At 40.2% G+C, this 13,650-nt stretch overlaps 1 protein-coding gene across 1 annotated transcript in view; it reads right to left on the bottom strand.

Moving 5' to 3' along the window:
• Positions 1-13,650, bottom strand: part of LOC132833745 (katanin p60 ATPase-containing subunit A1-like) — a 47,137-nt gene that overhangs the window by 15,712 nt on the left and 17,775 nt on the right. The window contains exons 3-6 of the mRNA XM_060852276.1: positions 8,770-8,921; positions 6,809-7,001; positions 2,367-2,485; positions 2,019-2,124 (exon numbers count right to left, since the gene is read on the bottom strand). Coding sequence (XP_060708259.1) covers positions 2,019-2,124; positions 2,367-2,485; positions 6,809-7,001; positions 8,770-8,921 — 570 coding nt within the window. The remainder of the gene's footprint in view (positions 1-2,018; positions 2,125-2,366; positions 2,486-6,808; positions 7,002-8,769; positions 8,922-13,650) is intronic.

The raw sequence follows: 13,650 nt of genomic DNA, 5'->3' as shown, positions 1-13,650 counted from the left end.
ATATCCGCCACAAATTCACCTGCACATCCACACACATCATCTAATGCATCCGCTGCACCCGATGTGGTCTCCTCTATATTGGGGAGACAGGCCACCTACTTGCAGAACATTTCAGAGAACACCTCTGAGACACCCGGACCAACCAACCCAACCACCCCGTGGCTCAACACTAACTCCCCCTCCCACTCCATCAAGGACATGCAGGTCCTTGGACTCCTCCATCGCCAGACCATAACAACATGACGGTTGGAGGAAGAGCGCCTCATCTTCCGCCTGGGAACCCTCCAACCACAAGGGATGAACTCAGATTTCTCCAGTTTCCTCATTTCCCCTCCCCCCATCTTGTCTCAGTCAAATCCCTCGAACTCAGCACCGCCTTCCTAACCTGCAATCTTCTTCCTGACCTCTCCGCCCCCACCCCACTCCGGCCCATCACCCTCACCTTGACCTCCTTCCACCTATTACATCTCCATCGCCCCTCCCCCAAGTCCCTCCTCCCTACCTTTTATCTTAGCCTGCTGGACACACTTTCCTCTTCCTGAAGAAGGGCTTATGCCCAAAACGTCGAATCTCCTGTTCCTTGGATGCTGCCTGACCTGCTGCGCTTTTCCAGTGACACCTTTTCAGCCCTGATCTCCAGCATCTGCAGATCACTTTCTTCTCTATATTTATAGAACCATATAGAGTCAATGCTGTACTTTCAGATCATATTGTGAATACATATTGAGAAAGTGACAATCTTATTGTTTCAGTTTGGACCTCAAATGTCTACCAAGGTGACCAATAGTCTGAACAATTCCAATAGCATGAAAAGCACCATTTGAAGCATAAATGCCAGCCCATGCCAATCTGATCATAGCTCGGAAGTGAAAGTTAGACATACAAACTTTCAGTTGTAAAATTAGCCCATCAACACAATTACTGCAAGTAAATCTGCACTTAAAATCTCCAGTCTCTTGAAAACGTACGCATTTCTTAACACTAAAATTCATTAAACGACAATTTTAATTTCATACTTTACAACTTTCATTCTGCTGCATGGACACCATGTCTAATGTATCAATAATTATGTTCACTTATCAATTAACAAATGTGACTGTGTACCTTAGATCATGCATATCTCAGATAAATAGCATAACAAAACCTTCAATCACAAAGAGAGTCATTTATTAGGTAACAGAACAATTATTAAATAGAATCAAATTGTTTATTTAAATATATATTTCTAATTTTACCTAGAAACTGCAAGGCCATTTAATTTTTACTGGAGCTTTCCACAGTAACCATGTAAAGTAGCTGAGGGGGAGTGTTAGATGAAATTCAATACGAATCATAAACTGAAGTATATTTGCACATGAAACACAAATAGTGGCTTTTTCTTAACTGCAGATGTAGAAAAGGCTAAAAATCAACTTGCAATTAGCAAATATTCACTAGAGTACAAAGTCGATTAGAAGTTATGAAGAATATTATTAGTACTATAATGTATAGAGTAGCTTTGTTGCAAACTAAATTCTTTCATAATAATCCTGTGCAATTCATTTGTAATTTCGTACATGGAATGTGCAATTTCAGTTGTTTAATTTTCATAAGCACATTAAGCCACAAGATGTTATCAAACAAAAAATAGCTGGGATAATTCTGGAACTGAGTGTTTGAAGATTAAAAATCATTAATAGTTAAAAATAGAAATGTCAACACGGACCTCATGGAGAAGTTTTACTTCTTTACTTGCTACGACTATTTGGGTCAATTAGGTAAGCAAGTAAATGGATGATAACCACGTGACGTGTGTGTGCTCGAGGCAGTCTCTCAGAACAAGGATGATATTTAAGGCAAGGACATAGGAACAATATGGTAGTTGTAGAATCCTATATAGTATAGAATGCATCAAACCTGTGGGACAGGCTTGTAACTTTTTACTACTTCAAAATTTAACCTGTGATGTTGTCAATGGGTTACACGCATATCAAAAAAAAAACCAACTGGATAGCTTTTACCAGGACATGTTATCTTACTTTCCAAGGTCGCCTGATTCCCTTAAAGAAATCTGGCATCCACATTGGCAAAACAACTGCTTCTTCCAGTAATTTTTTTGCTGACGCCAAGTCTGCTATATCATCCCTAAATATAACATAGATTAGGTTAGTTTCTGATATTTAACAATGATGTCATGCATACTTCTATTTAGGACTAGAAAACAAAATTGGTCTTTGATATATATGTTCAATAAAAGATAACCTCATAACTTTGATGTTTATATAAAAATTGACAGTTCGTCATTTCAAACTAAAATTGCTGCACACAGACAGTTCCAATAATTTTACAATGTTCCAAAAGAATCAAGGACTAATGATTTTACTCACCATCGAACATTTGGGTTTTGTGATATTATGTCTCGTTCCAAAGCTTCAACTAAATCTCGGTCATTCCCAGAACTATCAAACTTTTTTGGCTCACTTTCAGAGGTATCAACTGCTTTAACCTAGAGTGATTTAGATTAACATACTTAGTCTTCATAACTATTGTCAAATTCTCTTCCTTTTATGACATCCTAGAGTAAATTTAATTTGGTAAAATTCTGGAGGAATATACTTAATGTAAATTACTAAGAATCTATTTTGATGGAAACTTGCATACAAATAAAAGTTTATAATGGAGCAGAGGTGAACCCTAAGGGGAAGTAATAAACTCTTGCTTCTTTAATCTACATCTGAAATGACAAATATTTAGCAATAATATACATGTAAGAACATTTTGCAAATTATCAAGCAAAATACAACAGGATATATGAAACACATCACAAACTGAAAACATCTACAACAAACCAAACACAAATATAAAATTACCAAAAGTGAGAGTTTAACTCACTTGCTGGCAAGAACAGCGAATTAAAAGCATACAAAGGATCCAACATAGAGGATGGGACAAATCTATGGTTGTAAGAACTGCTTTTTTTTTTAAAAAGGTATTTTAGGTGTCTGAGGTGATTTCCACGAATTCCAGGAGCAGCAATTACTGTTTTATATACTGTTGCATAGTTTTGGAACTTTGGGGGACAAAAGGTCAAAACAACTGCATTTTAAAAAAGGATGAAGACAGACAAAGGCAGTGACCACATGACCAGAGAAAGAAAAACCTATACTGCTGTCTGACACAGCAGTGAATCTGTATAGTTACTAACTTTGCTATTTGAGTTCAAGTATCGCTGGACATCAGAGTGAGACTAAAAAAACAAACAGCAAAATTCACAGCTGTCCATGTCTGCGTGGGTTTCCGCCCACAATCCAGAGATGTGCAGGTCAGATGAACTGGCCATACGAAATTGTCCATAGTATTAGTTGCCGTAGTCAGGGGTCAATGTAGGGGAATGAATCTGAGTGGGTTACTCTTAGGAGGGTCGATGTGGACTTGTTGGGTCGAAGGGCCTGTTTCCACACTGTAGGGAATCTAATCTAAAATCCGCTACCCTGTCCACCCACAGCATAGCCACAAAGAGCATAAAGAACCATGTCTGCCTAAGCCACAATAGAAACAACTCAGAGTACCTCAGCCTTGACCAAACAGGCTAATAAGACACAGGGCAGCAAACAGGAGATGATTCAAGCCACTTCCAGACTGGGGAATACACTTCCCAAGACAGCCTGACAATAGACTTCTTAGTTTTCAACGAGGAGAAAGTGAGGTCTGCAGATGCTAGAGATCAGAGCTGAAAATGTGTTGCTGGAAAAGCGCAGCAGGTCAGGCAGCATCCAAGGAACAGGAAATTCGACGTTTCGGGCATAAGCCCTTCTTCAGGAATTCCTTCTTCAGGAATAACACATTTTGTTAAGTGTGTACAAGAAAATTTTCTGATTCAGTATGTGGATGTACTGACTAGAGAAGGTGCAAAACTTGACCTACTCTTGGGAAATTAAGGCAGGGCAGGTGACTGAGATGGCAATGGGGGAGCACTTTGGGGCCAGTGACCATAATTCTATTAGTTTTAAAACAGTGATGGAAAAGGATGGACAGGATCTAAAAGTTGAGGTTCTAAACTGGAGGAAGGCCAATTTTGACCGTATTAGGCAAGAACTTTCAAAGGTTGTTTGGGACAGATATTTGTAGATAAAGGGACATCTGACAAATGGGAAGCCTTCAAAAATGGATAATGAGAGTCCAGAGACAGTATATTTCTGTTAGGGTGAAAGGCAAGGTTGGTAGGTGTAGGGAATGCTGGATGAGTAGAGAAATTGAGGTGTTGGTTAAGAAAAAGAAGGAAACGTGTCAGGTATAGACAGGAGAGATTGAGTGAATCCTTAGAAGAGTATAAAGGCATTAAGAGTACACTTAATAAAAAAGTCAGGAGGGCAAAACGGGAACTGAGATAGCTTTGGCAAATAGGGTTAAGGAGAATCCAAAGGGATTTTATAAATATATTAAGGACAAAAGGGTAACTAGGGAGGGAATGGGCTGTCTTACTGATCTTCAAGGGGCCCTATGTGTGGAACCACAGGAGATGGGTGAGATACTAAACGACTATTTTGCATCAGTGTTTACTGTAGAGAAGGACATAGAAGATATAGAATCTGGGGAAATCAATGATGGCGACTTGAAAAATGACCATATTACACAGATGATGCTGGATGTCTTAAAACACAAGTGGATAAATCCCCAGGTCATTATCAAGTGCATCCTAGAACTCTGTGGGAAGCTAGGCAAGTGATTGCTGGGTCTCTTGCTGAGATATCTGTATCATCGATAGTCACAGGTGAGGTGTTGGAAGACTGGAGATTGGCTAATTTAAGAAAGGTGGTAAGAAAAAGCCAGGGAACTACAGACTGGTGAGAGCCTGACATCAGTGGTGGGAATTGTTGGACAGAATCCTGAGGGACAGGGTTTACAAGCATTCGGAAATGCAAGGACTGATTAGGGATAGTCAACAAGGCTTATTGCATGGGAAATCACGTCTCATGAACTTGATTGAGTTTTTTTGAAGATGTAAAAGAAGTAGATTGATGAGGGCAGAGCAGTGTGTGAGATCTATATGTTCAGTAAGGCAGTCATCAGGTTCCTCATGGTAGACTGGTTAGCAAGGTTAGAGCTCATGGAATATAGGGTGAACTAGCCATTTGGATACAGAACTGATTTGAAGGTAGAAGACAGAGGGTAGATGGTGGTGTAGGGTTGATTTTCAGACTGGAGGCCTGTGACTAGTGATGTGCCACAAGGATCAGTGCTGGTCCACTGCTTTTTGTAATTTATATAAATGATTTGGATGTGAACACAGGAGGTTACAGTTAGCAAGGTTGCAGATGACACCAAAATTGGAGGTGCAGTGGTCAGCAAAGAAGGTTATCTCAGAATTAAACAGGATCTTGATCAGATGGGCCAATGGGCTGAGTGGCAGGTGGAATTTAATTTAGATAAATGTGAGGTGCTGCATTTTGGAAAGGCAAATTAGAGCAGGGCATATACACTTAATGGTAAGGTCCAAGGGAGCGTTGCTGAACAAAGAGACCTTGGAGTGCAGATTCATACTTCCTTGAAACTGGAGTTGCAGATAGATTCGATAATGAAGGTGGCATTTGGTATGCTTTCCTTTATTGGACAGAGCATTAAGTATAGGAGTTGCAGCTGTACAGGACGTTAGTTAGGTCCACTTTTGGAATATTGTAGGCAATTTGGTCTCTCTTGTAGGGAAAGGATGCTGTGAACCTTGAAAGGGTCAGAAAAAGATTTAAGGATGCTATGGCTGGAAGATTTGAGCTGCTGGGAAAGACTGAATAGACGGGAGCTGCTTTCCCTGAAGCTTCGGAGGCTGAGGGATGACCTTATAGAGGTTTATAAAATCATGACGGGCATGTATAGGGTAAACAGATAAGGTCCTTTCCCTGGGGTGGGGGAGTCCATAATTGGAGGACATAGGTTTAGGGTGAGGGGGGAAAAATTTAAAAGGCACCTAAGGGGCAAATTTTTCATGCAGTGGATGGTGCATGTATGGAATGTGCTGCCGGAGGAAGTGGTGGAGGTGAGTACAATTACAACATTTAAAGGCATCTTCTGGATGGGTATATGAATATGAAGTATTTTGAAGAATATGGACCAAGTACTAGCAAACAGGACTAGATTAGGTTAAAATGTCTGGTCGACATGGACCAGTTGGACTGAAGGGTCTGTTTCTGGGCTGTACATCTCTATGACTCTGATTTGAATATATGATTTAGGAGTTAAATAATTCCATTAAGCAATGTGAATTGGAAGAGAAATTCCTTCTGGTTAGAATTCTCAACACCTTCTCTGCAACCCCTCCTAAAGGAACTCATCATTCAGCTTACAGCTATTTATCTGAAATGATTATGCTGATTACTTCTTAAAAATCACAACTGTGTCTGCACTTCAGGTGAATTCCAGGCTCCAATCTTTGATTTATAACCCTCGTCAGATGCTGCATGTATTGTATAACTAAAAATTGCGTGCCGGCTATTAAAAATAAAGCATGCATAGTAATATAACATGACTTGCCTTAGTAGACAATCTACCTGGTATAATTTGATTATCCGCAAGTCACCAGTTCCCTTGCAATTCTATTAGATAAACAGTCTACAGTAAGCACTGGCAAGGTAAAGAATGTTAAAGAAAATCAGGTTGCAGCACTTGTTACTCTAGCAGAAAAATACTGTGACAAAAATCTTCACTCAAGACATATAAATATTTAAAGGATAAATATTTTCTTGCTCATCCCAATTTATTTCTAGTATTTTCTTAAAACAAGTAATTCTACAGTGTAAAGTGAATTACTTATATATTTTAAGGTAATAAAACATACCTTGTCTTCCTTTCCTTTACTTTGATTTTCTTTCTTGTCCTTTCCTTTGTTTGATCTCACTCTATCACTGTTTCCTATTCGGGGTACAGGACGACTAGAACCTCTAACTGGAGCTCCGAGACGGTCTTTCTGAGGACCTCTAAGGTCATTGCAAGGCGTTGACTGTCGTTTTCTTGGATGGGGTGATGGTCTACTGTCAGGGAAACATAAATTAGTCAGTGTGGACAAACTCAGATAATGTTCTCTATGCAAATCCACTGCACATAATTACCCAGAACTATATACAGTACTACAAATGGTTCAGATTAGTGATGCCCAACCTGTGGGCACATACTGTCCACCAGAGCATTTCATATGGCCTGACACCTGCCATTTACTGACATCATCAATCCTGAATTATGGTACCCAGCCACGATATTTTGTGTTCTACCAAGTCAGGAAAGGGCTGGAGTTGAGCTGCCATCTTCAAAGAGGCCAGGCATAGTAATTCCATGGCTGCTTTCAATTTCTCCAAAAGAAATTTAATTACACATTAAACACAAGTAAAACTGACTTCATATTGATAGACACTAAAAGTTAATGCATTCACAAATATTACAATAACATAAGATTTTCCAAAACTTATCATTTTGGCCAATATAAGGTCAATGTGGTTTGACACCCTTAGTTTAGATCTAATCATCATAACAGAGACTTTGTTATAAGGTAATGTTCAGGAAATAAATATTTCAGGCATACAATATTTTGAAGTGGCAAGTAGAATGAAGAAGGAGTGACAGTCCTGATATTAAGCAATTCATAAGGACAATAGTCAGAAAGGATTTGGCCTCAGCAAATTAGGAAACAGAATAAATACGGGTGGAGATTAGGAACAGCAAGTGTCAGAAAATTGCTGGAGAGAGTGGTTTATAGGCTCCCAAAGGCATACCACTGGATACAGCTTGAAACAAGCAACTATTGAAGTTTATAATAAACATATTAGCTATGAGGGACATTTTTTATTCACAAAGACTGAACAAATAAAGCTGGTAAAATGTTTCTGAAAGGTGGTTTCATATAATGATTTTGTGACCATTCCATGGAGCAATATGTTGTAGACCCAGTTAGGAATAAAACTAAAAAACAAAAAAACAGAAGCTCAGCGAGTCTAGCCTCATCTGTGAAGACAAATCAAATTTAATGTTCAGGTCTGGTGACTCTTTCTCAGAACTGATCGTAGCTAGGAAAAAATATATATATATGCAGAAATGAGAGTGGGGGGTAGGGGCTAAGGAGTAAACAATAGTAGCGATAGAACCCAAAGAGAGAGAGAACAGTTGGACAGACAAAGGAATCGATAGACATGGGGAGAACATGCAAACTCCACACGGTCATGCAAGGCTGAAATCGAACCCAGTCCCCAGCGCTGTGATGCAGCAGTACTAACCACTAAGCCAAGGTGTTGCTGCAATTCTCTGCTGATTTTTGCTTATCATGAACATAATCATTGTACATGCAAGAGTTTTGTGACTGATAGAAGACAGATGAAGACTAAAACTTACACAATATATATTTTGTTCAGCACAGATTTGTAATTATGAACACAAGAATTGTGTCTCTATCTAACTAATGGTTAAAGCTCTGGCAAACAAGAAGAACACAAGATCCAGAATCCCAGGAGATGAGTAAGCATGGGTCGATAAAGTTCTGAGCACATCATTAATTTTATTGGTAAGCTTACATTTATTCCAAAGTCATCGTTTTTATTTGTATGGTATAAACATATTTTTTCTAAATTCAACTCTCTTCATGTTCTATATCATGATGACTAAGGATATCTAGATAGAGATTTGCATTTTTTTCAAAAAATGTGTCGAAGCAAATATACCTGCTATTTCAAACAATACTAATCATTTAAATTGCACGGGTCCTTTAATGCAACACTCTGGAATAATACAGACACAAGACACTACAGTACATACTTGCGCTCTACAGGCACAGGTAATGACCAGACTTCTAAATCATGTCCTTCATGTCGTACTGCTTGCAATGGAGAGCTGTCATGTTTAAAGCCATCCAATGTTGACATAATCTCTTTGACATGCTGACATTCTTCAGTTATCTCTTGCCATACCTGTTGAAATATGCAACAAACAAAAGGTTTGATTCAGTTAAGAGTTTTTACATATATACAAGTCAGGGAGTTCACCTGCTGCCCTGGTTAACAATTAAAAGCTTGTCATTTATCTCATTGGCTGACTGTGGGACACTGTTGCCATGTTCAACATCAACTGTACTTTAAAAAGTAATTATAGTCATAGAGTTGTACAGCACAAAACAGACTCTTTGGTCCAACTCATCCAAGCTGACCAGATATCTTAAACTGATTTAGTCCCATTTGCCAGCATTGGGCCCAAACCTGTAATTTTTTGTAATTGTATCAGCCCCATTAACTTTTCTGTCAGCTCATTTCATACACGCACCACCCTGTGTGTGAAAAGGTTGCCCTTTAGGACCCTTTTAAATCTTTTCCCTTTCATCTTAAACCAATGCCCTGCAGCTTTGGATTCCCTGACCTCAGGGAAACACAATCTTGGCTCTCCTCGATTTATAAACATCTAAAAGATTCCCCCCCCCCAAAGCCTCTGGCGCTCCAGGGAAAATAGCCCCACCCTACTTCGACTCTTACTATAACTGAAACTTTCCAACTCTGGCAACATCCTTCTAAATCTTTCCTGAACCCTTTCAAGTTTCACAACATCTTTCATGGAGCAGGAAGACCAGAATTGAACACAGTATTCGAAAAGTGGGTTATCCAATGTCCTGTACAGCACAACTTGATCTCCCAACTCCCATACTCAATGCATTAACCCAACAATCGACAATGGATTTATGGTCATCATTAGACACTTCATTCCAGATATTTCCATTGAGTTGAAAGTCCACCATCTGCCGTGGTGGGATTCAAACCCAGGTCCCAAGAACATGGATCTCTGGATTAACAGTCCATTGATAATACCACTAGGCCATTCCCTCCTCCCTTTGAGCCAATTTTGTATTCAAATGGCTAGCTTTCCATCCATTCCATGTGATCTAACTTTACTAACCAATATACCATGCAGAACCTTATCCAACACCTTGAAGTCCATACAGACACTGTCCGCTGCTCCACCTTCATCAATCTTTGTCACTTCATCAAAAAACTTTAGTGAAACAATTTCCCTCACACAAAGCCATGTTGACTATCCCTCAGTCTTTGCTTTTCCAAATATAGGCAAATCCTGTCCCTCAGGATCCCCTCCAACAATTTACCCACTACAGATGTCAGGCTCACTGGTCTATTGTTCCTTGGTTTTCCTTACAGTCCTTCTTAAGTAGTGGCACAACATTAGCCAACTTTCAGCACCTCATCTGTGGCCATCGATGAGACAAACATCTCAGCAAGGGGCCTAGAAATTATTTCCCTAGCTTCTCACAAAGTTCTGGGGTACACCTGATCAGGTCCCAGGGATGTATCCACACTTCTGCAATTTAGGAAGTCCTCCTCTGTAATATGGACTTTTCATGCTTTTGCTATTTACTTCAAGTTCTCTAGCTTCCATATCCTTCTCCAAAGCAAACGCTAAAGTAAAATACTCATTTAGCTTCTCACCCATCTCCTGCTGTTCCACACGTAGGCAACTAATTTGACCTCCAAGGAGCACTGTTCTCTCCCTGGTTACTCCATTATGTTTAATGTATTTGTAGAATAACTTCAGGGTTAAGAAGAATCCAAATTGCCAAAGCTAACTCATCTGACCTTTCTGCAACCCCCCCACCCCCTAATTTTCCCTCTTAAGTGTACTCCTACTGTCCTGACACTCCTCTAAGGATTCACTCGATCTCTGTTGTCAAGACCTGACACATGCCTCCTTATTTCTCTTGACCACAGCCTCAGCTTCTCTAGTCACTCCCTACACCTACCAGCCTTGCTCTTCATAGTAACAGAAACATAGTCTCTGATCACTCATCTCATTTTTGAAGGTCTGTCAGGTAGGAATGTTGTGAGAACCATGATAAACCACTGGACAAAGTAAATTCTTTAAAACTTCAAAACAAGCAATGCAGAATTTTAGAGTTTGACATCACTGAAATCCACAACACTAAACAATAGTCATTTTCTTTTTCAGAACATGAACTTATAAAATACAAAGCAAGATTTATAACATTATAAATACATTTAGAAGATAATCCTGATAACACACTATAACAAATATTTAGTTGTCTTTTATGCTTTTGTGACCTTTACTTACAGTTTTGTTCAATTGCACTAACCTCGGTTCAATGCCTAGATTTGGATGGGATTGATGTCCATCTCTCAGCTGTTAATCATTGAAGGGGGTTACTAATGAAACTTTTATGATTGCAGTTCCAAGGATGATGCAAAGTATGTGCAGTGTACAGAATGTAACATGTTTTTCTAATCAACCTGCTCGGAGATATTATTAGACAGCTCTGGGGCAGGTGGGACTTTAACCGAGGTGTAGGGGTAACTACATTGATCAGTGAAACTAAAAGCACTACCATTTTTTGAAGGGCTTCTGGTTTTCAAAGTAGCTTGAAGGTTTACAGAATTAACCTTTTCCTTCAGGTATAGCTTCGGATTTTATCAACAGTTTATTTTATGGTTTGTATGGATAACATGGGTGGTTAGAGGGGGAGAGAGAGGGAGAGAGGGAGGGAGAGGGAGGGAGAGGGAGGGAGAGGGAGGGAGAGGGAGGGAGAGGGAGGGAGAGAGGGAGAGGGAGGGAGAGGGAGGGAGAGAGGGAGAGGGAGGGAGAGGGAGGGAGAGAGGGAGGGAGAGAGAGGGAGGAAGAGAGGGATAGGGAGGGAGAGGGAGGGAGAGAGAGATGGATGAGACTGGGAAGAAAGAGAGGGTAAGCAGAGTATTTGGAAGGAAGAGCTAAGGTGAGGAAGAAAGTGTACGCATCCATTTCCTACAGATTAAATTTTGAAAGCTTATCAATTAAAACCAAAGGTTTTGCTTACTACTATTGCTCACTTCAAGAAATAGAACTGCCCTGCACTTTCCACCCAACCAGCATCAGCATCTAAAGGATCATAAGCTGCCATTTCCACCACCTCCAGTGAGATGCCACCATCAGATACATACTCTCATCCCCTCCATCATCAGCATTCCATAGTAACCATTCTCTTTGGTACACCCTTGAATAGTCCTTCTCCACGTAACTGTAGAAAGTGAACACCTGCCTGGTTATGTCCTCCCTCTTCACTATCCAAGGCTCCAGACGCACCTTCCATGTGAAGAAATAATTTACTTCACTTTACTCAATCTAATTTACGTTGTGAGCAAACACACCACCTCCTTTACATAGAGTCATAGAGATGTATAGCATGGAAACAGTCCCTTTGGTCCAACCTGACCATGCCGACCAGTTATCCTAACCCAACCTCGTCCCACTTGCCAGCACCCAACCTATATCTCTCCAAACCCTTCCTATTCATACACCCATCTAATTGCCTCTTAAATGTTGCAATTGTACCAGCTTCCACCACATCCTCTGGCAGCTCATTCCATACACGTACCACCCTCTGCGTGAAAAAGTTGCCCCTTAGGTCTCTTTTATGTTTTTCCCCTCTCACCATAAACCTATGCCCTCTAGTTTTGGATTCCCTGACCCCAGGGAAAAGAGTTTGCCTATTTATCCTATCCATGCCCCTGATAATTTTGTAAACCTCTATAAGGTCACCCCTCAGCCTCTGACGCTCCAGGGAAAACAGCCCCAGTCTGTTCAGCCTCTCCCTATAGCTCAAATCCTCCAACCCTGGCAACATCCTTGTAATGTAGATCAGGAGATTACTTTGCAGAACACCCACATTCTGTCAGCAAAAATGACCCCTATTTTCCAGTTACCTGCCATTTCAACACACCACCATTTCTATTTCAGACTTGCTATAGTGCTCCAACATGCCCCAGGGCAAGTTGGAAGAACATCATCTTATTTCGCACTTGGGGACCCTGCAAATTACAGTACTCAATATCAACTTCGATAATTTTAGGGCCTGAGCACCTTCTTCCATGTTCTTTACCCATCTACACACCACAGGCTTGGTCATCACATGGCCATAGCGTCCAGGGATGGTATAAGTTAGGTAGATTAGCCATTGGAAATACAGAGTTACAGGGATAGAGTAGGGGTGAGAGTTTTGGTAGGATCTCTTTAGAGTTGGTGTGAACTCGCTGGGCCATATGGCCTGTTTCCACACTGCAGGGTTTCTAAGGATTCAACCCATTTTCACCTATGTAGGGTCCCATTAGCAACTTTTTTCCTCTCTCCTTCACTATTCACTATCTATCCCTTTGCCTTACTCCTTTAACCCTCCCAGGTCTTGTCTTCAGCACATATACCACCTTTACCTAGCTATCACTAGCTCTGATGAAGGGTGACTGGACCAGAAATATTAGCTCTGCTTTCTGTCCACAGATGCTGTCAGACCTGCCAAGTTTATCCAACAAATTGTTTTCATTAAAGAATTTGACATTTTTAAAAAAATATGAACAACAGCATTTACTGAGTCACAAAACTGAGATTTTCTGTCGGTACTACAACTCAATTAGCCAGTTCAGACTCAGCAAAACATGGTCAAAAAAATGACTCAGAATCTGATAGTCAAAAAATAATAGGTAAACTGCCCTTTGAGCAACATGTTGTCTGGAAAGTTACATTTAAAAGTGACTGTGACAAAGGGTCCATTATGTGGAGTTTAATTGTGTGTCATTTGTGACAGAGGTAAGGGATCATAAAGATAGGTATATGTAAGACAGACCATATTCTCATGTATTTAATCTATGGAAAACTCTC

The sequence above is a fragment of the Hemiscyllium ocellatum genome, chromosome 3 (genome assembly GCF_020745735.1).
Source record: "Hemiscyllium ocellatum isolate sHemOce1 chromosome 3, sHemOce1.pat.X.cur, whole genome shotgun sequence".
Lineage (NCBI taxonomy): Eukaryota > Metazoa > Chordata > Chondrichthyes > Orectolobiformes > Hemiscylliidae > Hemiscyllium > Hemiscyllium ocellatum.
This window is presented reverse-complemented; position numbering and strand designations above follow the sequence as displayed.